General features: G+C 40.3%; 1 protein-coding gene across 3 annotated transcripts in view; it reads left to right on the top strand.

Moving 5' to 3' along the window:
* TES (testin LIM domain protein) overlaps positions 1-23,982 on the top strand; it is a 44,997-nt gene that overhangs the window by 2,312 nt on the left and 18,703 nt on the right. Inside the window, exon 2 of one of the 3 annotated variants that reach the window (XM_049893654.1) lies at positions 828-944. The exons of 1 other annotated variant lie outside the window; for it this stretch is intronic. In XM_049893654.1, the coding sequence (XP_049749611.1) occupies positions 942-944 (3 nt within the window). In that variant the 5' untranslated portion in view covers positions 828-941. Of the gene's footprint in view, positions 1-815; positions 945-23,982 lie in introns of all 3 variants that reach the window. One more of the 3 variants, XM_049893653.1, reaches the window with a different exon arrangement.

The following is a 23,982-nucleotide window of genomic DNA, read 5'->3' as shown; positions in this document are numbered from 1 at the left end:
GCCAGTCATACCCTCTTTTTGCCTTTGGAGAGTCCTCGACAGACTTTATGATCTGTGGATTGGAGAATAAGTTTCCCTGTGCAAAAGAGTTTGGAGATCCTGCCCCCAGAAATACATTTCACGATTTTAGCCATAATCTCAGAAAGAAACATGTATCTGCTTTAGAAATTGTTTTCCAACATACCTGAAGAAGGAAACATCACAAAATTATCCCTGATCTACCAGCAGAGCCCTCTTACCCTATTTAGAAACCTAGTTTTCAAGCCTCTGGGTTTTTTTTTTTTTTTTTAAACTCACGTACACAAGAAAAAGAATAGTTTCAATGTACCTTGAGAAAAGCCAGCTTGGAGATTGGAACAAAGACACACCACTTGAATAAAGCTAAACATGACTTCTGTTCTGAGATACATGAAATTTTTTTTCTTCTAAAATTCTTACATTGTTGATTTCATAAGGAATTTTCCCTAGGCAGATGAGAAATGTTACTTTATTTCCACTAACATTTTGTATAAAAAGAATTAAAGAGGTTTGTTTTTATTACACAGCGACCTAGGTGGATGATACTATTATAGGATTCTTGGGTTATAAAAGAAGAACTTGATATCTACTTTGTACCACTTTGGATTAATTACCAGTAAACCCACTATCCCAAAGACAAGGGATTTTTATAATTTAGATTTTGCTCTATTTTTGTTTTGTTTGAAGTAAGCAAGCTGTTGCAAGGAGGTGGGAGATAGTTTGGTTATACAGAGTTTTTGTTTTAACAATATTTTAGAACAGAGTTTGACTTTCACATCCTTGGTCTGTCTTCTGAGGTACTCATCTAGACCCCTTATGCCTTAAGTCTCTTCACTGTAATTGACTTTGTCTAAGTGGAGCCCATGTATGCTTGGAAAAAACAATGGCCTTTGAGAAGCAGAAACAGTCACACTTTGTGGTGAATGGTAAGTCATGGCCCACAGCCAGCTGCTTTGCTCTTTCCTTTCTGTGTTATTCTCTCAGGAGAACCACTTTTTTTTTCCCCCGCTCTCTTTCTCCTTAAACGCATACCAGAGAGAAAGAACTCCAGTAATTTCTCTTGTACTGCCGGAATTGCTGCAGGGCTTTTAATTTCGTACCTGATTCATTTCTTGCCTCCATTCTAACCTCTGTTTTTTGAACCATTCAAATATCTTGGCATGTTTTTCTTAGGACTCTTTTTTTTTTTTTCCTTTTTTAAAAAATGACAAGCATTTTAAAGATTACAGGTCACTAAAAATCCCCTTTCTCTACATCCAAAGCTTGTTTTAAAAGCTTCTTTCATTAGCCAAAAAGCCATAGTAAAACCAAATGATTGCATTTGGAAAGAAGACTGAACCACAATTATTTCTTTGAGAAATTATTTCCATGAGAAATTAGAGTGAGCATCTTTTCTTAGATGGTCCCTGATTGAAGCTGAAAGGGCAAGTAGAGGGAGACCTGCATGCGCAAATCTACAGGTGGATTCTCTGCTTCAAGTCATTTTTGCTGTGGGAATCATTGTCAAGGCCAGGGGAAAGAGAGAACAAGGTATGTTCAGGGCTTTGTCTTAGCTGCCTGCCTCTCAGAACAAATAGAAAAAAGTGAAGTGGTCCGCAGCTGGACTTTTATCTCTCGTAACCCATTACATTGACTGGATATGAAACGTCACTTCCTCTTAACTAGCCCTGAGTGTTGATTTGACTAGAACTCTAGTAGGTTTTTGTGAGTTTCAGTTTTTTTTTGTTGTTGTTTGTTCCTTTATGTTATCCTAAGAAATGGAATTATTTTTATTGTTAGATGCCATCAAGTCAGTTCCAACTCATAGCGAACCCATGTACCAGAGGATGAAACACTGCCTGGTCCCGCGTCATCCTCATAATCATTGTTATGCCTGAGCCCATTATGAACGCTACTGTGTCAGTCTATCTCATCGAGGTCTTCTTTTTCACTCACCCTCTACTTTACCGAGCATGATGTCTTTCTCTGGGGACTGCTCCCTCCTGATAACATGTCGAAGGTATATGAGACATAGTCTCACCACCCTTGCCTCTAAGGAGCACTTTGGCTCTACTTCTTCCACGACAGATTTGTTCTTTCTTTTGGCAGTCCATGGTATAGTCAGTATTCTTCACCAACACCATAACTCAAAGGCGTCAATTCTTCTTTGGTCTTCCTTATTCATTATCCAGCTTTCGCATGCATACGAGGCAATTGAAAAAACCATGGCTTGGGTCAGGCGCACCTTAGTCCTTAAAGTCGCATTTTAGCTTTTTTGACACTTTAAACAGGTCTTTTGCAGCAGATTTGCCCAATGCAATGTGTCATTTGAGTTCTTGACTGCTGCTTCAATGGGCTTTGATTGTAGATCCAAGTAAAATGAAACCCTTGGCAACTGCAGTCTTTTGTTCATTTACCATGATGTTACTTACTGGTCCAGTTGTGAAGATTTTTGTTTTCTTTATGTTGAAGTGTAATCCATACTGAAAGCTGTAGTCTTTGATCTTCATCAGTAAGTGCTTCAAGTCCTCTTCACTTTCAGCAGGCAGAATTGTGTCATCTGCATAATGCAGGTTGTTAATGAGTCTTCCGCCAATCCTAATGCCATGTTCTTCTTCATATAGTCCAGCTTTTGGATTATTTGCTCAGCTTACAGATTGAGTAAGTATGTTGAAAGGATACAATACCAGTGCATTTCGGCTCACTAATGGCTAAGATATCAATGTTTATGCGTTCTATTTCTTTTTTGACAATTTCCAGTTTTCCTAGATTCATACTTCATGCATTCCATGTTCCTATTATTAATGGATGTTTTCAGCTATTCTCATTTTGAATTGTGCCACATCAACAAATGAAGGTCCCAAAAGCTTGACTCCATTTAATTCATTAAGGTTGACTCTACTTTCAGGAGGCGGCTCTTCCTCAATCGTATTTTGAGTGGCTTCCAACCTGAGGGGCTCATCTTCTGGCACTATACCAGACAGTGTTCCACTGCTACTCATAATGTTTTCACTGGCTAATTTTTTCCAGAAGTAGATCGCCAGGTCCTTCTTCCTAGTCTGTCTTAGTCTGGAAGCTCCACTGAAACCTGTCCATCATGAGTGGTCCTGCTGATATTTGAATACCAGTGGCATAGCTTCCAGGATCACAGCAACATGCAAGCCACTACAGTACAACACTCTGACAGACACATGGGGAGAAGTAGAACTAGGGATATATGTTTCTACTATATTAGTACTGTTGCCTCACCCCATTCCTTTCCTTTGTTGGTACTCATACTCCACTCTATCTACAATCCTAAATCTTACCCATCCTTCAAGGACCCCGTAATCTCCTCTGGAAAATTTTTCTCTGTGTTCCCAGCTAGATGCAAGATCTCTTTCTCCTGAATTCCTGATGCATGTTATCTATAATTCTTATGACACAGATCACACCCCCCTGTGGATTATAGTTCCCTTTGTGTATATTTCACATCCTTACCTAGACTGCAGGCTTCTTGAGAGACAAATTCGTATCTGATTATACTTGCATAGTTTGCAGTTCAAAAAGTATTATATGTTATTTCTTTTGCTGTTCAAATCCATCTCATGAAGTAGACCTTAGCCCCATTTTTAGGATGAAGAAACTAAGGCTCAGATTGATTACAGGCATACGTCAGAGATATTACGAGTTCCAGACCGCCACAATAAAGTGAATATCACAATAAAGTGAGTCACAGGAATTTTTTTATTTCCCAGTGCATATAAATGTTGTTTACACTATACTATAGCCTATTAAGTGCAATAATATTATGTCTAAAAAAAAGCAACGTACATACCTTAATTAAAAAATACTAACCATCATCGGAGCCTTCAGCGAATCGTAATCTTTTTGCTGGTGGAGGGTCTTGCCTCGATATTGATGACTGCTAACTGATCAGGGTAGTGGTTGCTGAAGGTTGGGGTGGCAGTGGCAATTTCTTAAAATAAGACAGCAGTGAAGTTTGTCGCATTGATTGACACTTCCTTTCACGAAAGAGTTCTCTGTAGCATGCAATGCTGTTTGATAGCATTTTACCTATAGTAGAACTTTCAAAATGGAAATCAGTCCTCTCAAATCCTACCGCTGCTTTATCAAATGAGTTTATGTAATATTCTAAATCCTTTGTTGTCATTTCAGCAATATTCACAGCATCTTTACCAGGAGTAGATTCCATCTCAAGAAACCACTTTCTTTGTTCATCCATAAGACGCAACTCCTTATCCATTAACATTTTATCATGAGATTGCAGCAATTCAGTTACATTTTCAGCTCTACTTCTAATTCTAATTCTTTTGCTATTTCTACCGTATCTGTAGTTCCTCTACTAAAGTCTTGAACCCCCCAAAGTCATCCATGAGGGCTAGAATCAACTTTTTCCAAACTCCTGTTAATGTTGATATTTTGACCTCCTCCCGTGAATCAAGAATGTTCTTAATGGCATCTAGGATGGTGAATCCTTTCCAGGAGGTTTTCAATTTACTTTGCCCAGATCCATCAGAGGAATCACTATCTATGGCAGCTATAGCCTTAAAAAATGTATTTCTTAATTAATAAGACTTGAAGGTCAAAGTTACACTTTAATCCATGGGCTACAGAATGGATGTTATGTTAACAGGCATGAAAACGTTAGTGTCCTAGTACATCTCCCTCAGAGCTCTTGGGTGACCAGATGCATTGTCAGTGAGCAGTAATATTTTGAAAGGAGTCTCTTTTTTTTGAGCAGTAGGTGTAAACACTGGGCTTGAAGTATTCAGTAAACCATGTTGTAAACAGACGTGCCGTCATCCAGCTTTGTTGTTCCATTTATAGAGCACAGGCAGAGTAGATGTAGCATAATTCTTAAGAGCCCTAGGGTTTTTGGAATGGTAAATGAGCACTGGCTTCGACTTAAAGTCCCCAGCTGCATGAGCCCCTGGCAAGAGAGTCAGCCTGTCCTTTGGAGCTCTGAAGTCAGGCGTTGACTTCTCTCCAGCTATGAAAGCCCTAGATGGCGTCTTCTTCCAACATAAGGCTGTTTTGTCTACACTGACAATCTGTTGTTCAGGGCCGCCCCCTTCCTCAGTTATGTCAGCTGCATCTTCTGGGTAACTCGCTGCAGCTTCTACATCGGCACTGGCTGCTTCACCTTGCACTTTTATGTTCTGGAGATGGCCTCTTTCCTTAAACCTCATGAACCAACCTCTTTTCCTCTGCACTTCCCTGACCTCTCTCAGGCTTCAGAGAATTGAAGAGAGGTAGGACCTTTCCCTGGATTAGGCAGTGGGTTTTGTGGTTTTGGTATGTATATATATGAACCTGTTGCTGTCGAGTTGATTCTGACTCATAGTGACCCTGTAGGGCAGAGTAGAACTGTCCCATAGGGTTTCCACGGCTGTGATCTTTATGGAAGCAGAATACCACATCTTTCTTCCACGGAGTGGCTAGTGAGTTTGAACTGCCGACCTTTCAGTTAGCCCCTAAAATGTCAGACCAGACAGCTAAGAATAGTGCAGCTGAAAATAATAAACTCAATTCTGGGAGGGAAAAATTTTTTTTTTTCTTTTTAATTTCTCATTCTTCATGTAAAAAGATTTGCTGAAAAGTGCTGGGAAACGTGAAAATTATCAGCTGTTTCATGAGGCCTTCTCTGAGCTCCGGGGTGATAACCAGCATCTTGAGCATGAAATTAACATCATGGGCCAGTGAGCTCCAAGGGTTGCTATGAGGGGCCTGCTTAGTGGAAAGAGAATGATAAATTGGTTAAAAAAAAAAAAAAAAGGGTGTACTTCCTACGTTTTTCTGAGATTTAGAAGTAGGAATAAAATTTGACCCCATTGAATGTAAGCCTTTTAGAAACCAAATCAATATATTGGAAACCCTGGTGGCGTAGTGGTTAAGTGCTACAGCTGCTCACCAAAAGATCGGCAGTTCAAATCCACCAGGCGCTCCTTGGAAACTGTATGGGGCAGTTCTACCCTGACCTATAGGGTCACTGTGAGTTGGAATCAACTGCTGTCGAGTTGATTCCGACTAACAGCGACCCTATAGGACAGAGTAGAACTGCCCCGTAGAGTTTCCATTCGTATGTATACATATATGTACGTAAAAACCAAAACCAAACCCCGTGCCATCAAGTTGATTCCGACTCATAGCGACCCTATAGGACAGAGCAGAACTGCCCCATACAGTTTCCAAGGAGCACCTGGTGGATTTGAACTGCTGACCCTTTGGTGAGCAGCCGTAGCACTTAACCACTATGCCACCAGGGTTTCCTATATGTACGTACATAAATATACACATACATAAGTATATACATGTATATCTCTGTAAGTACGTGTGTGTATATGCACACACTCATATATATATACACACACATATGTTTTAATGAAGAGGCGTAATGTGCAAAATGTTAGTTATACACCAATAAATTCCATGAGGAAACCTACGGACTGAACTAAATATTTTTTCATAAAGCTTAGCTATTTTCAATTTGTTTTTACATAATTAGTTCACCTTTATCATATTTGTGGGGTGTTTTAAGGTATTAGGCTTAATTACTATAATAGTATGGAGCGTCAAAGGCTGCTGTATTGGCATGGGTCAAATAAGCCTGGAAGTGATCTATTACTTTCTTCAGTATTTAATTATAGGAATGACAAAAAGAAAAATAATAGAGCTTTTATTGCCTTTAAAAGTTATTTCACCTAAAATAAGATGACTCGCTTATTCATTTAAAAACTATGTGGGTGCTTTTCATATGCCACACATTGTTCTAGGCTCTGGGGTGTAGTATGGAAAAAAAAAAGGCAAGGTCCCTGTGTCACAGAACTTCTAGGGAAGAGAGACAGAGCAAAAAAATAAATGAAAGTAAGTGACAAAGTAAATGGTAGAAAGTAAAAGCAATGGGAATTACATCTTATCAGTGAACTCTTTACAGGGCAGCATACACAAGATTTCTAACGCAAAGAATGGGCAGTTTTGGTGGTGCTTCCTGATTTGGCAAACTTTGTAATTAGAGATTTTCATTTCATTTTTCTTGAGTAATGGCAGATGGAAAAGAAATGAAAAAACAGCTTTTATGTATTAGAATGGGAAAAACCTCATAAATAAATAAAACCAAAAAACCAAACCCGCCACCGTCAAGTCAATTCTAACTCATAGCGACCCTATAGGACACAGTAGAACTGACCCGTAGAGTTTCCAAGGAGTGCCTGGCAGATTTGAACTGCCGACCTTTTGGTTAGCAGCCGTAGCACTTAACCACTATGCTATCAGGGTTTCCTCATAAATAGATAAGGCTATACTAATTACAGCCTCACACCCATGAAATAAACTAAGTCTTCCTGATTACAAATGCCTTACAAAGGAGTCATTCTTGGGCTATGTTTCCTCTTTGCAGTCATTGCTAATTTTTGTTTGGTAACTACTGTCATGGTAACTAAAACTATGATTTAAAAAATATCTCTTTATGAGATCATTAATATATGGCAAATTTAGGATATTATTTTGTTTTTTGAAAGGTGATGATGTTGAGGGAAGAGCCCATAAATCATGAGCTATGAAATCAGCTTTTTGGAGGAGAGGAAAATAGAGGAACAAAGGACTAACCAAATTAAAAACAGGTTTCAAAGCCTCATAGTAGATTTTCAAGATGTTAAAGAAAATAGTATAGTAATTGCTAAGTTCTCCCCTGCTTTTTGAGTAAAATATCCATGTATTAGAGTTTGCCTCAAGCACTGTTATTGGAGGATTAAATTCAGAGGTTATGCTTTTCCAACTATCCAACTACAATCTTTGACTTTTCTACAGAAGAGTTGCAGTCAAATTTAGGGTCCTTTTACCTTTTTTTTTTTTTTTTTAAATACCTTATCTACCCAACTCTCTGCATAAATAATGGAGAATGAGAGAGAGAGGAATATGTATGACCACAATTTTCTAATGCAACTTAATGTCGTGACCCTAAAATGTCTTCTTAATTGCTTTTCTCTTTCTTTTCCAACCAATCTCTGTAATTGGTATTCACTGCCTGTGACAAAAAGCTTCATGAAAGAATAGTAAGTGCTAGAGGAAAGACCTACAAGAAACTCACTAGGTACAATTTGGGAACAGTGGTGTGGAAGTGTTTAACGTTTCTGTCACACTGAGTAAAACCTATTGCTGTCGATTTAATTCCAATTTGTAGCCACCCTATAGTACAGAGCAGAACTGTGCCATAGGGTTTCCAAGGCTGTTTCATGTTTAAGGAGGCAGACTGCCACAACTTTCTCTCATGCAGCGGCTGGTAGACTTGAATCATTGACCTTTTGTTTAGCAGCACAGTGCCTAACCAGCACGCCACCAGGGCTCCTTTCATAACGACTACATAGCTATAAATATTAGTTGATTCCAGGATCACTGCTTTTACTTGAGCGTAGTGTAGGGTTGCAAATTTCTCGGATCCTTTGGTGGTCTGCTAAGAATGAGGGACTACTCCAGCTTAAGCAACACTCAAGGGAGCTTTGTGAGAAGTCAGCCAATGGGAATTGCTGAGATCTACCCTAAAAGATATCAAGGCTACTACTACATAAATATATTTAATCTCTGAAATGCTGAATCACTCTCAAGCGGTGAATGATTCAGCCTATGTGTATTATAGTGACATTCTGACCACTGTGAAAAACTGTAAAAGGATGGTTCAGGATGTCCATTACACAGCTTCTTATCTGCACAGTGAGCCTAGCAAAAAGGAGGGCTGAACGCCTAGCAGAAATGCCTCCGTGTTGAGTCCACTAGTAAGTGTGTAGCCACAGTGAACTTTCCTTTGTTTGAGGTGAAGTGATCTCATGTTTCACTGCTGAGTAATCATGCAGATGTTAGGTGGATTTTTGTCTTTATATGTCATGATATTATCATTGTGTAGTCTTGATGGAATGAGTCACCAAGTACAGGTAAAGGATCTGTTTTTCCTTATGGGGTACTGCCTTACAATAAAAACAATCAGGGGCTGAACAAATTAGAAGAAAGTTGCCCTTTGTGTTCATAAAGAATATTAAAAGCACAGTTTAAGTTTAGACTACAGAGTATAAACTCCATTTCTCTATTAATATCATCTCTTGAGCTTATAAGGAGCCTGGTGGCACAGCGGAAAAGCACGTGGCTGCTAACCAAGAGGTTAGCAGTTTGAACCCACCAGTGGCTTTTTGGGAGAAAAGACCTGGTGATCTGCTTCTATAAAGATTATAGCCAAAAAAACCCCCACTATGGGGCAGTTTTACTCTGCTCTGTGGGATTGCTATCAGTCGGAATTGACTGGACAGCACCTAATAACAGCAATATTGAGCTTGTACCCCCAAACCACTGTGATGTCAACTTTGGTGGATTAAAAAAAGAAAAGAAACTAGTACACAAGTTGTTGGTAGGTGCTGTTGAGTCAGTTCAGACTCAGTGACACTATGTACAACAGAATGAAACAGTGCCCAGTCCTACGCCATCCCCAGAATTGTTGCTATGCTTGAGCCCGTTGTTACAGCCACTGTGTCAGTCCATCTCCATGAGGGTCTTCCTTGTTTTCACCGACCCTCTGCTTTACCAAGCATCATGTCCTTCTCCAGGGACTGGTCCCTCCTGATGACATCTCCAAAGTTTATGAGACAAAGTCTCGCCATCCTAATAAGCATTCTATCAAGAGAGTAGGCAAGAGAGATATGTAAATTAACTAGAATGATGGATAGGATTAAATAAATTCTATAATCCAGTATTTCTCAAAATATGTCTGGTGAGGAAACATTTTTTCCTTTTAAACTCTCAAACTACCATGGCTAATAAACACACACACAATACAAATGAATTATTTATTTAAAAAAAGACAAATACAAGGTCACCTTAAATTTTTTAATTCAGTAGACATAAAGTTACGTAGTCAAATTAATTAACAATAGTTCTTAATTGCTTCCTCTCAGTTTATTTATATATCTCATCATGAACTGGTAACGAGTACTTCTTGGATTGTTATACTTGGAGTAGCACTGCAATGGTAGGAATACAACTATTATAGAGTCTCAGAAGCAGAAGTTACTAACTTTAATTGGGAGGGTTGGGAGTCCTTTATGGAGGAAGCAACCTTCAAACTAACTCCGGTAGGAGAAATTAGGTTTCAGTAGGCAAAGAAGGCATTCTTGGAGGAATAAATAGCAGGAGCCAAAGGCACGTAGCTGTGAGAAGCAGGGCTTTGATCCAGTTCTTCCCGGTTCAGTCATAGCTGACGAAGTGAAACTGAAATGGACTAAATTTGTAAAGTGTGGGTGTACTGGAATGATAACCGTAAAGGGAAAAATTGCGGGTTGCTGCCCTGTTTTAGAAAACGAGAGCAGCAGGCGCGTTGCATAACAACCAAAAACAGTGGTGCTCCACTCAAAGATGGCAGCGACTGTGCCGCTTTGAATGTGTGTCACTTTCCACAGTCCAGGCAATAATCCAGTTTCTCCACATCAGGCTCCTGAAAGGGCTCACTATGCCTCTTCTGAGTCTCCCATTCCAGGGCTTCGACCCCTGATTTTTCCCATTCTGATTATTGTTCCAGTACACCCACATTTTAGGAGTTGAGATCTGTTCCAGCTTTGCTGTGAAAATCATGACCGAAATGGTTCAAACCAATTTGAAGCCCTCGTGAGAAGTCAACAAACCCTTGGTATTCACACAATTAACATTTTCAGTTTTGACTCTTCTAAAATAAAGGTGCATGATCTGTAATTATTTGTTATTTTCTCAGTGTACAGGTTTGAATTGAGGAAGAGTGTCACTGAGGTAGCGCTGTTGAGAATCTTCACCTCTATTTAACTTTGGTTCTTATTTAATGTATAGTCTTGCCTCTTGAGGTAGAGGAGGAAATTTCACCAGGAGTCTAGCAGATCCATGCTGGGCTTGGCTCCAGGTTGTGGGTTGAGACTCCATTTCTTTCCTCCTCCTTGAATCAGTGGGTACCTGAAGCAAAAGGTTGGAGCAGAGGGCATGCCCAATTGCAGGAACACATTTAAGTCTCTGCTCATGCCAAAATAGTCGCACGTTCAAGCCCAAAGTCAAGAAGGGAAGCCCAGTACAGCCACAGTGAGGCGATGGAGAAAGGGTGAGGATACATAATAAATACTGCTACAGGGGAATGAGGAGTTGGGACCACGGCTTCAGTCTACCACACAGTGAGATTGTTGAATCTGGGGTCTAAAGGATACCTAACAAAGATCTCTCACAATATTCTGTATAGTATCACAGACTACTGATATTCCAAAACAGGATAGTCTTTGGCCCTTCCGAAAAACTAAAGGAAAATTAACCTGTGATAACCCTTACTTGATTTTTTGTTGTTAATTGCTGTTGTTAGCTGCTGTCCAATTTACTTCAGCTCACATTGACCTTATGTACAACAAAACGTTGGCCAGTCCTGCATCATCCTCACAATTTCCAGCATGGTCAAGTCCATCATTGCAGCTACTATGTCAATCCATTTCACCAAGGGTCTCCCAAGCCCTCTCATCAAGCATGATGTACTCCCCTAATGATTGATCCCACCTGATGACATGTCCAAAGTGAGTTGAGCAGCGCTCTCTTGTGATCCATAAGATGTTCCCTGACTAATTTTTCAAAGGAGATCAGCAGACCTTTCTTCCTAGTCTCTCTCAGTCTGAAAGCTCCACTGAAATCTGTCCACTATCAGTGACTCTGCTGGTCCTTTGAAATACTGGTGGTACAGCTTCCAGCTCATAGCAACACACAGCCAGCACATTGTGGCAAACGGACAGATGGGTGGTAGATTTGATTTTTAGAGGGTCCTTTTTTCAGTCTAGTCTCTCTTCTGTTTGACTGAGAAACAGTCCTCTCCAAATTCATTCCAACCAGGTCGTGAGACTTCCATGTTGTATAAAGAAATATGGATCTCATCCTCTCGGAAATGGGAAGTCACTAGACATTTTTAAAGAGGGGTGTAACAAGATCTGACCTTTTCAATATTGCAAAAAAAAAAAATGAAACTGTATTCCACAAATATTCAAATATTGCTATGTGTTGCACTCTGCTAGTGGTAGCAGAATAGAAAGTTATTCTGAGAGAAATGGGCAGAAATTAAAGGCACAGAGCAGCAAGACAGATTTTGGTGGCTTAATATCCACATTTCTTTTACAGTGTCACAGGTAAAACAATAGAGAGGTTATTTGTTGGTACTTTTCTCCTGGACCAGGTGAAATCAAGCCAGTGGATAGGATTGTCCTGTTGAACATGTTGCCCGTTTCTCTGGGTCACACTTAGGGAGTTCATAGAAGGCAGCACAGGCTTTGATGTCTCTAGACATAGGTTTGAATCTCAGCTTTGACACTTGCCGAGGAATTTGGGCAAGTTTCTTAGCCCCCTTGGCATCAAGGGACTAGTCTGTGAAGCCTGGGTAATACACCTTTATTGGGTTAGTATTGAGGATTAAAAAAGGAGCCCTGGTGGTACAGTGGTTAAAGCACTTGGTTGCTAACAAAAAGGTCGGTGATTTAAACCCACCAGTTGCTCCACGGGAGAAAGATGTGACAGTCTGCTTCCGTGAAAGATGACAGCCTTGGAAACCCTAGGGGGCAGTTTTACTCTGTCCTGTAGGGCCACTATGAGTCGGAATCAACTCAGCGGCAATGAGTAACGGGTGAGGATTAAAAAAGGTAATATGAGGGTAAGCAAAAAAGTATTGCTACAAAATCACAGAAACCTTTGTTAAACAAAAGTATCAAAATGAAGCTATTGTTTCTCGACATATCCTCCATCTAGGCCTGTAGACTTCTGAAGGCAGTGTTTCCATCTCTAACCGTTCCCCAAAGAATTCTGTGCTCTTTGATTTACAGTACATCAAAATGGCAGTTTCAGCATCCTCGAGGGACTCAAAATATGCTCCTTTTAAATGTTCTTTGAGTTTTGGGAACAAAAAAGAAGCCTGAAGGGGAAAGATCAGGGCTGTAGGGTAGATGGGGTAAAGTTTCCCAGGAAAATCCTCATAGGACGGCCCTTGCTACCCTTGAAGAATGAGCCAGGGCATTGTTGTAATGGAGAAAAATTCCTTGGCACAACTTTCCTGGCCTTTTTCTTATCAAGGCAGTTTTCAATTTTCTTAAAACTTCTTTGTAATAAGCCCCCGTGATCATCCTGTGCCCTTTGAGAAAATCTGTCAAGAGTACCCCTTTGGAATCCCCCCCCCAAAAAACAGTTGTCATAACCTTCTGAGTGGTTTTCCTCAGCTCATCTTTGAGGTCTTCCTGACCGTCTTTAAAACCCTTGATCCATCTAAAAATTGTTTTATGTGAGGCAGCATTCCCATAAACTTGTTGCAAAGCTTCAATGATTTGGGAAGATGTCCCCTTGAATTTTGTTAAAAATTTGATATTAGCCCTGACCTCAAAATCATTTTCTTCCGTGGCCCAAAAAGTTATCTTGTTTTTTGAAGGTACCATAATGAGACTAAGATAAGTTTATTAATTACTTAGAGAACTTGTCTGCAGCCATCCACTGATCACAGAGACACGTTTAAACACGTTTTGTTTGGAATAAACCCGTGTATTTATGAACTGGAACCCTAGTAGTGATACTTTTTGACTTCCCCTTGTACATGTAAGCATTTAGAACAATGCCTGATGTATAACAAGTGCTCGATCAGTGTTAATTATTAATGTTCTCTGATCAGTTTTGTTTAGTTAGCTAGACTTTGGTGCCAGTGAGTAAATGTTTGGAGAATCAAATAGCACTGAGGCCAAGTATCAGCTTTAGACTCCTGGGAGTCTACACTAGCACATTGGGTAAGCATAACTCAGTTTTTTCAGAGGAAGGGATGGTGTGAAATGACTTGGCAATAAAGAAGCAAGCATAAGACACCTGGCAATAGGGTTCCTGTATCTGTCCCCTCCTTTCGCAGCTTCTAAGACCTTCATCTGTGCTGTGAGACTTTTTTTGTTCTAAATGCCCCTGAATGCCAATCCTGGGCAAAAGTGGAAATTGAGATTGTCTTTTTACACTCATTTCTCCTTTCTGTACCTTCTCTCCATTGAGCTTTACTCTGGTTCCCTTGGATTCTCCTGCCTACTTGAGCAGCCTCCCGTAGTGGCTCTCTCAGCCAACGCCATAGCCTTTCCTTCCCTTCTGCCTGTGAAAACACACTGATACTATCTTCCTGCAAGTGCTCCAATTAGGCAGTTAGGGAATTAGTGGCAGTAAATCACTTAACTATAACCTACTCTCCCCACATCCTCACTCATGAGTTATAATGGATCACTCCTGAAGAAATAATACTTTAGCCCTAAGGTCTGGCAAGTTTTGCATATACAATGTCTTAGTAAAGGCCTCACAAGATACCACTAAGTGTGGGATCCACTCTTTAGAGCCAGCTGTGGAGGTAATGACACAAGACCAAATTAGGAACATTTGCCATGATGTAGATTCTTATGAAGCTCTCCTACAAACACCTTTTGGAATCGGGTTTTTAAAATCCCTTTTATAGCTAATAATCAGGAGGCTTTGAGGGCTATGTATAACCACATGCCATTGCAGAGTTCCGCAGCGGAGCCCAGGCTCAGTCCGTCCTCATTAAGAAGGAATTTCTGCAACGGTCATAGCTGTTAATTGTGACGTTTTTATAGCCTGCATCATCATTCTCAAGGAATATTCAGGAGGAGGCCCTTTTTGAGTAGAGTCCATGGAAGAGGTATTTTATGGGTGAACATTTCAAGTGACTCTCTTTACCCAATAGTATAAAAATATTTGATAGTAGTCAGTTTGAAAAATGTTTATAAGTAACCAGCATAAACTGAACAGACAATACATTTTTAAAAATCATTTGCTTTCCTAAATAAATATGGATCTTAAAAAAAAAAAAAAAAAAAACTAATTTTACCCCTAATGATATTGTGAAGAACCTTGGTGACATAGCGGTTAAGAACTTGGCTGCTAACGAAAAGGCTGGCAGTTCAGATCCACCAGCCGCTCTTTGGAAACCCTATGGGGCAGTTCTCTGTCCTGTAGGGTGGCTGTGAATGAGATGGAATCGACTTGATGACAGTGGGTTTGGGTTTGGTTTGTTTTTAGTATTGTGAGAATGCATTAGGCCTCAAATAGCAGTACTGGGAAAGTAGTTAAGAACTGCCAACTCTAAATGCTCCCTAATTTGAATTAAGTAATTTGCATTCTTTATCATGAGGAAGTATTATATTTGTTTTCTTTTACTTCATTCCATCTCCAGATAGATTTATATAATAGAATAAAGCTTATATAAAGCTTCCCCATTTTTATTTTATTCTGTGTTCATTAAGAAGAACTATGGCATATTACAAGAATAGTAAAAATTTTCTCTTAAATGTATTTCTGGAAATTTCCTGCCAGTCCAAGCTGGCATTTTGTATTTTCGCTTATGACTTTGTTCTATAACATCAGTGTATGTGTGTGTACACAAGTGTGTGCCTGTGTTGGATAGGATAGAGAATAAGACTTAGGGTAGAATATGATTTTTAACCTCTGTCTTCTGGAAGACTGTTCCCTGGTCTTTACTGAGGGCAATAGAGTGATTATAAGGTAGGAGTAAAGCTCTGTTTTAGTTCGTCCATTTGAGTAAAGAGATATTTAAATATTTGCAATAGAAAAAATAATAAAGGGAAAGATGGCAGATAAGTACCCCTTGTGCCCCCTCCCTTTGTAGTGTACCTCTGTCGTTGTAAATCACGTAGTCTTTGAATTTAACATCAAGACAGAAAAGGAGGTATGGTTGTTGTTGTTGTTAGGTGCCAACGAGTCGGTTCTGACTCATAGCGATCCTGTGCACAATAGAACAAAACACTGCCTGGTCCTGCACCATCCTTAACAATCGTTGTTATGCTTGAGCACATTGTTGCAGCCACTGTGTCAGTCCACCTCGTTGAGGGTCTTCCTCTTTTCCGCTGACACTGTACTTTGCCAAGCATGATGTCCTTCTCCAGGGACTGATCCCTCCTGACAATGTGTCCAAAGTATGTAAGATGCAGTCTCGCCATCCTTCCTTCTCAGGAGCATTCTGGTTGTACTTCTTCTAAGATAGATTTGTTTGTTCTTTTGGCATTCCATGGTATATTCAATAGTCTTCGCCAACACCACAATTCAAAAGCATCAGTTCTTCTTCGGTCTCCATTATTCATTGCCCAGCTTTCACGTGTCTGTCAGTTTGTCGTATTGTGGGGCTTGCGTGTTGCTGTGATGCTGGAAGCTATGCCACCAGTATTAAGATACCAGCAGGGTCACCCATGGAGGACAGGTTTCAGCTGAGCTTCCAGACTAAGACAGAATAGGAAGAAGGACCCGGCAGTCTACTTCTGAAAGGCGTTAGCCAGTGAAAACCTTATGAATAGCAGTGGAGGTGTGGTAGGCAACCTCTCAGATGGCTTCCAAAGATGCTCCGCCCCACTCTGAGTATTCACACCCTTTTGTAATCCCTCTCCTTGAGTGAGGGCTGGACCTAATCAGTTGCTGCCAATGAATGGAATATGCAGCTCTGTCTTGGGTGCTGTCACTCTCTTGGGGATCATTTGGCCTGTAAGAAGCCAACTGCCATGTCCTCAGGCACCCCTGTGAGAGAGCTCAGAAGTGGGTCCCCTACCAATTGAGCAAACCTTGAGATGACTGCAGCCCTAGCTGACTGTCCATTGCAGCCTTGTAAGAGACCCTGAGCCAACACACTCAGCTAAGTCACTCCTACATTCCTGACTCACTGAAACCGTGAGATAATGTTATTTCCAGCACTAAGTTTTAGAGTAATTTGTAACAAACAGCCCCCACAATAATGTATAGAATCATTTATATAATATAGAAAATGATTTTTAGTACTACGTGTTTTAAATATATTTCAATTTTGGGATATAATTTGTTCATTTTTTTTTTTCCCTCTCTTTTACAAATTTTTTTTTTTTCTTCTCTTGCTGCAACATTGGAAAAGACCTATTTTGTATTAGGACTCTGGAGATTTCCCTTGATTCACACCCCATCCCTCTGGTGTGTGTCTGAGAATTAATCACCTCAGGGGCTTCAGTGTGAGTGCAGCTAGTGTGCAGACATTTAGATTTGTTATAATCAGTCTCAGATTTGTCTAGAAAGGAGGAGCTCCTGGCTAGTGAACAATAGGCAGTCTTTCAAATCAAGATCTATTGTTCTAGAGAAGTTACAGATGAGAAATATTACTCATTTAAGTTTTTACTTATGTTCAAAGCCTCATTTTGGAGGGACAAAATGGTGGCTTTGTAGTTAAGAACCTAGGAGTTGGAGTTATAAATACCAGGATTCAAATCCCAGCTCTGCCACTTGCGAGGCTGGGTAATCTTAGGCAAGTTACTTTAACTCTCCAAGTCTCAGTTTCCTTATTTGTGAAATCAGGATGATAATACTTTTCCCATTGGTTGTTGTGGGGATTAAATGAGGTGATACGTATATTATACCTCGCACTAGTAACATCTTAATAAATGGTGGTTGGTTGTTGGTATGTTTTTAATGCCCTCTCCACCATCACAACCATCAGTGCTAATTAAGAAAGTCACAAGTAGAAGTGCTTCAAGGTATTTCATAACTAAATATTAATAACTATTGAGTTAATAAAAGTAACTCAATAGTAAAATAAAATACATTATTGTTTCCTAGGAAAGCAGCAGGATTCACTTCTGTACTTAAGCAAATAAATACATTACCAAATTTATTAAGGTTGTACATACGGCTAAATTAATCTGATACAACCTTATTAAATCTCATACCATGTAGACAAATTGCGAAGGGAAATGGTAGCTCTGCTACTTACCTAATATAAGTACTGTTTTAAGAAATATAGGTGAAGCATTGGATAGGAGACATCTACTTTAATTCATTAAAGCTCCAGGAAGATTGACCCAGTATCTCCAGAATAGAATTTATTATAAAAGATTTAGGCTGAAAGATAGCTTATTTCCTTTTCTTTCCTGACAGACTGGTCTATCTGCTTATTTACTATTGTATGTCACCAAAAGTCTTCAGTCCACTTGGCTCACAGTGGGTTTTATGATAGAGATTCATGTAGCACTTCTGGCTTTACTTCTTCAGTGAAAAGCTGAAGGGATATGGAAATGAATCCTAGAGCCTGCAGTGAAGAGTTTTAGTCCCATTTGCTTCTGAGTAAGCAGTATTGACAACAAAAGACCTCTGATTGATTATTCTATTCTTGAGTCATAATCCTTTGGTCTTAGGTTAAAAATTCTGCTTTTTCTGTGTCATAACCTGTGTTTAGGCAGTCAGTAGTGGTTAAGAATAGGGACTCTGGAATGCAGATTACTTAAACTCTGCTCTAATTTCCTCATCTGAATGAAAATGTGGGTAATAATGATACCTCAGATTCCCGTAGGACTGTTGTGAGGACTAAAAGAGATGATCTATGAAAAAAACTTAGATTTTATACCTGGCAGTATAAAACTCATCGCCATCGAGTCAATTCCAACTCATAGCGACCCTATAGGACGGAGTAGAATTGCCCCATAGGGTCTCCAAAGAGTGCCTGGGGGATTCGAACTGCTGACCTTTTGGTTAGCAGCCATAGCTCTTACCCACTATACCACCAAGGTTCCCTGGTGCTCATTAAATAGTAGCTTCTGCTGTTATCGCTACCAACCTGCCAGAATCTGCTTTGTGAAGAGCGATGGGAACCCGGTTAAAAACGTCATTTGACAATTAAGTAAATGAATTAAAAAAAAAAAAAACTTGCCAGTATTACTCTTAAGTCTCAAACACTGGGCGGGCATCATATATGATCATGTTGTAGTTATTAGGTGCCCCTGAGTCAATTTCTGACTCATAGCAACCCCATGTGACAGAGTAGAACTGTCCCATAGGTTTTTCTTGGCTGTAATTTTTATAGAAGCAGATAACCAGGTCTTTCTCCCACAGAGTTGCTGAGTGGGTTCAAACCACCTCCAACCTTTCAGTTAGTATCTGAGGGCTTAACTGTTGCACCACCAGGGATCCTTGCAAACAATCATAGTATACGAATAATAGAATTTGTATAGAAACCTTTGGGAATTCAGAAGAACTTTGCTGGGGATTTGTTGAAGAGTAACTGACATTTGAATTGAGTCTTTAAACCAGAAAAAACCCAAATCTGTTGGTTGAGTTGATTATGACTCTCAGAGAACCTATAGGACAGAGTAGAACTGCCCAATAGGGCTTCCAGGGATCAGCTGGTGGATTTGAACTGCCGACCTTTTGGTTAGTAGGCGAATGCTTAACTATTGCACTACCAGGGCTCCAGATCACAGAGTAAATGACATTTGAATTGAATCATTAGGGAGAAGGATTTTGCCATATAGAGGAGAAGGGAAAGGAGATCCTGGCAAAGGGGAAGTGGTCCCTAGAAGCAGAATGGCTGGAGGGGAGGAGGGTGAGGAAGGCAAGTGGTAGGAGCCAGGGTGGTGGCCTCAAACGTAGACTGGCAGTGCCATATTGTAAAGGACCTTCACTGCCATGTGAGAAATGTGACATTCATTGAATATGTTAAAGGCATTTAACAAGGGAAGAGTTATGATCATCTCTGGGTTTTGTTAAAATAATTTTGGGAGCAGCAATATGACATGATACAAAGGAAGCAATCAGGAGCAAGTTGTGAAGTTTTTAGAGGTGAGGTTAACAGGACTTGGAGCATAATAAGCATGATTAGATAAGCAGTGGAAACCCTGGTGGCATAGTGGTTAAGTGCTATGGCTGCTAACCAAGAGGTCGGCAGTTCGAATCCACCAGATGCTCCTTGGAAACTCTGTGGGGCAGCTCTCTGTTCTAAAGGGTCGCTATGAGTTGGAACCAACTCGACAGCAGTGGGTTTGGTTTTGGTTTTTTAGACAAGCAGCTTGGGTCATTAGCTGGGTGCTAACGACTTTTTTTTTTTTTTCACTCTTCCACTCATGTATTTCAGACTTGAGTGAGAGATGGGACGGTTCTTTCATTCTTATAGCAATGAAAAATATAGCAGTTTTTTAGGAATGATTAATAATAGCTCTTAATCCCAATAAATTATTTCGTCTCAGCTAAGAAAGTTGGCAAACTACCTAAAAGCTGAAGGTGCTTGCCTCTGAGTTTGTATTTAAATCTGGTTTCCTGTGTAACCTGCCTTTTTTTTTGGTAGTGTCAATCTTGGTGGACATTGCAAAGCAGGCAATGAGCTAAAAACTTCAAACAATTTAAAATCTTATATCAGAGGTTAATCAAAATATGTTGATGGGGTGAAGGAGAGACTTCACAGATTATACTAGGTGTTTAAGAGAGCTATTTTTTTTTTTTTTTATGTGCTGGCAGGAGTTATTTATTTGGAATTGTAGTTACTTTGTTCAGAATATTCATCTGTGAACAAAATCCAAAATGCTTCTTAAAGAGTGGGATATGAATGTGTGTGTGTGTGTGTGTGTGTGTGTGTGTATGGTAGATAAACATGCGCATATACAGAGAGAGAATATGGTATATTTCATATAATCTACCTTGGTCAGTTTCATTCCAAGATGATTAAAGAAGTCTTGGTAACACTTGCTTATTTAGTAACCATATATGATTCTTTGCTCCAGAGGGAAATTTGGTTATGAAAACAGCTTGAATCAGATGATCTCACCCTGAATACTGCATAATATCTTCCAGACCCAAATTGTCTCCAAATCAACTCAGACCGTGTTTGAAATACCAGATGTTTGTACCCCCACACGCACACTTCTTTTTTTTTTTTTCTTTAAAGTATCTGACATGAAATAGCCTTTCTTGGGTTAGTGGGATCACCTGAAATGTTACCAACGTGTCTGGTTGCCTGAAATTATGAATATGGAGAAATTGATTCCATCCACATTTCTCACTCTAAAAGAAGTGGGGATAAAAGGGTGTTTGGAGGTATGGATCATGGGGGTGTAAGTTCAGTATCTGGAGCCTGTAGTTAAAGGTATTTTAAAAGCCCTCTTGGTCTATGACTACTGCTTCAGGATAGTTACTCGTTTTTATTTTTTCAGAGCACCTTGATAGGTATTCCCAAAGCCCGACTAGTTTCTCTGAATATAGTCAGTCCAAAGGACCTGTCTTCTTAGACACTGAAAAACAAAAATTAATCTGTCATATCCTCGTACTGATGCCGGCCAGACTGCGTTACTAAAATTACATGGAGTAGACAGCTTTGGGACTTGTGCATTTACAAAAAGCATGTGTTTTTCAGCACTGAGTGTTGACTCTGAGGGGAATACCGTATCACATTTGCTGTTGAAATAATTACATGCAAAAGAACTGAGTTTTCTTCTCCAGATCTTAAATCGTTTGTTTCCTATGTGCATTTTTTGTCTCACTCCTCCAAACTGAGTTCCACATGACTCTGACGTATGAACTGTTACCTTATTAGCTTTCTCAAGCAGTTATTTTCTGTTTAGTGTTTAAACCTTGAGCAGGTGACTGTGCTGAAAAACAGCTAAAGAAAGATACAGTGAATCTGATTCATGGTTTACCATCATAATTTTAGAATTCAGAGGTATCTTGGAATTGATCTAGTTCAATTCCCTCATTATCTTGATGAAACCCCAAAAGGGAAAACATGACTTCTGAGATCACTGAACTCGGCAGCAACACCTTGGAGCCCAATAGCAATTTTCCTCACTCCTGCAGTGAGCTTTCTGCATTTTCACAGTTCCTGTTTTGTTAGTTCTTAGTATCTATAACCAGTGTAATTCTTGATCATACTTACCTTCATACCTTGTATAATTAATTCTCAGGATGCATATAAGCACACATCTCTGAGTTTAGTCCTAGTATCCAGATCTCGCTTTCTGAACAGCCAGTTAGTTGCCTCACTTAGCCGATGAGCCGAAACTTTCCAGGCTCCTCTTTCCACACCCGTCTCACACACACCTCTGCTCACACCCTGGGTATCATTAAATAATACTTTCCCTGTTCTTAACCTCACCAAGAATTTATGGTGCCCAGACACTCAGACAGAAACCAGCACACACGTTTGAATGTCCAAGAGTAATAATAGTCATGGCCTCTAAGAAAGGAGAAGGACCCTGCCTAGAGGGTGTGGTTGTGTGCTGAGGGCAAAGAGAAGGGAGGGGGCGTGGTGAGGAGAATTCTGGGTCCTGGACCACAGGGTATCCTGAACACACAGTGAAGGAGGGTAGTCCTTAGGGCAGGTAGGATTCTAGATCTTCAAGCTGAGACTAGGAAGACCTGGGGAACTCCAGGCCCCGTGACACTCAGCCGCAGAAGCCCTGGGAATAGACCTTGAGAAATTCTGCCTGGGGCAATTCTGGCTCTGAAACTCATTTTACTACAGAGTAGAATTAGTACCATTTTTCTTCATCTGGTACATGTTTGGTTTGTAAAGAGGAAGAAAGCAGATGACGAGACAGCTAACTTGGGGTGGGAACAGCAGAAGTTGCCTCATACCAGAAGAGGTAGATCTGCTACAGTACAGTTGTACCATATACACTGGATTTAATAGGATTACAAAACAACTGTACTGTAGATTATAATTCATTATGAAACTAGCCACATCCATGTAAGAAGGGAAAACACTAGGGCGTGAAACCCACATCTTTGTTGAAGTAGCATTGTGTGTGTGTGTGTGTGTGTGTGTGTGTGTGTGTGTGTGTGTTTTAATCATAACAGAGGTTGATAAACCGGATAAGAATATAGAGGAAGTCCCCACCCAATAATGTGTCGTAAATTAGAGATCTTCAGTGCTGATGTCATTGAGGTTTAATTGTTATAGCTATACACTTGGGGCTATAAAATAATTTCTTACCAAAATCCCCATAGGAAAATTAATTGATTGCAACGCTAAACTTCTCTCTAGCTTTGATCATTTCAGCTGTTATTTAATAATGCTTTTGAAAACTTGGTGGTTTTGTTTGTTTTTAATTAAAACTGGTTATAGCAGGAGAAATTGTATCATATTGCTGTAGCCTCATCCCCCTCTCTTTCCTTTACTTGTTTCCTGTCTGTGATATTTTCAAAGTCCACTGGCTGATTATGGCTCAGCAGGTAGGAAAGATGAAAGTGGGGGTATTTAGAAAGGTGGAAAGGGGAGCTTTCTCCAGGCAGTCACAGACCCTGCTGGAAAGAGCCAAAATGGAGGTGAAGTTAACCTTCCAGGCAGGCCAGTGAGGGTAGAGAAATACTAGAGCAATGCTTCCTGAGTTTTCAGGCAGGCTACAGAGCTGTTTTCTCCAATTACTGCTTTTCCCAAAGTCGGGCCTCCTGGTCTTCCTGACGGTCCACCACCGAGGGTTTGGCTGGCAGAGTGTGAGAGCAGGTGCTCTTGTCCCCGGCCTCCCTTCCATGGCCTTCAGGTCTGTTAAACCTGGTAGCCATGGCATGGTGCCAAGTGCTTCAGTGGGTTTACTTTCTTCTTTGCGAAAAGGAAAGATATTATAGAAACAAGAACATACTCTGCCTGCCACAAGGCTGGCCCCATCCCCCTGCAACTGCTTGAAGATGTTCATGGCTCGTAACACTCCCTCTTCTGCCACAGGGTCTTTGCATGTCTTGTTCCCTGTGCGTTGAATGTACTTCCTTCTTCTCTGCTGAGTCAGATGCTGCTCATCCTTTCAGTTTCAGCTCAAGCTCACAAAATGCTTCCCCCAGCCTTTTTAAGTAGTTCAAATTCTCCTTATGTAAAACTCTTGGAAAATCATCTATATTTAGAGGGGTTGCAGGAGTGGTTTTGGATTTCCGAGTCCTTAAACTGACAATGGACCAGAGAATCTGTCTTTGGAAGACTGGGGGGCTTCCGTTTGACATTTCGTACTGGTCAGCTCCAGCAGAGCAGTGGAGCAGGAGCCAGACGAGGCTTACGTCTCCCTTTGCTGTGAACTAACTGTGCGACCAGAAGCAAATCATCTCGCCTCTCTGGTGTAACTCCCCAATCCCTTGCCTGAAGGGGATACCTAGGACTGCCCAGTCGTAAGAATATGTGGGGTACTTTAAAAGAGCAGATGTTCAGTGAAATAC

This window comes from Elephas maximus, chromosome 8 (genome assembly GCF_024166365.1).
Source record: "Elephas maximus indicus isolate mEleMax1 chromosome 8, mEleMax1 primary haplotype, whole genome shotgun sequence".
Taxonomy (NCBI): domain Eukaryota; kingdom Metazoa; phylum Chordata; class Mammalia; order Proboscidea; family Elephantidae; genus Elephas; species Elephas maximus.
Note: the sequence above shows the minus strand (reverse complement) of the source record. Positions and strands in the feature narration are given on the sequence as shown.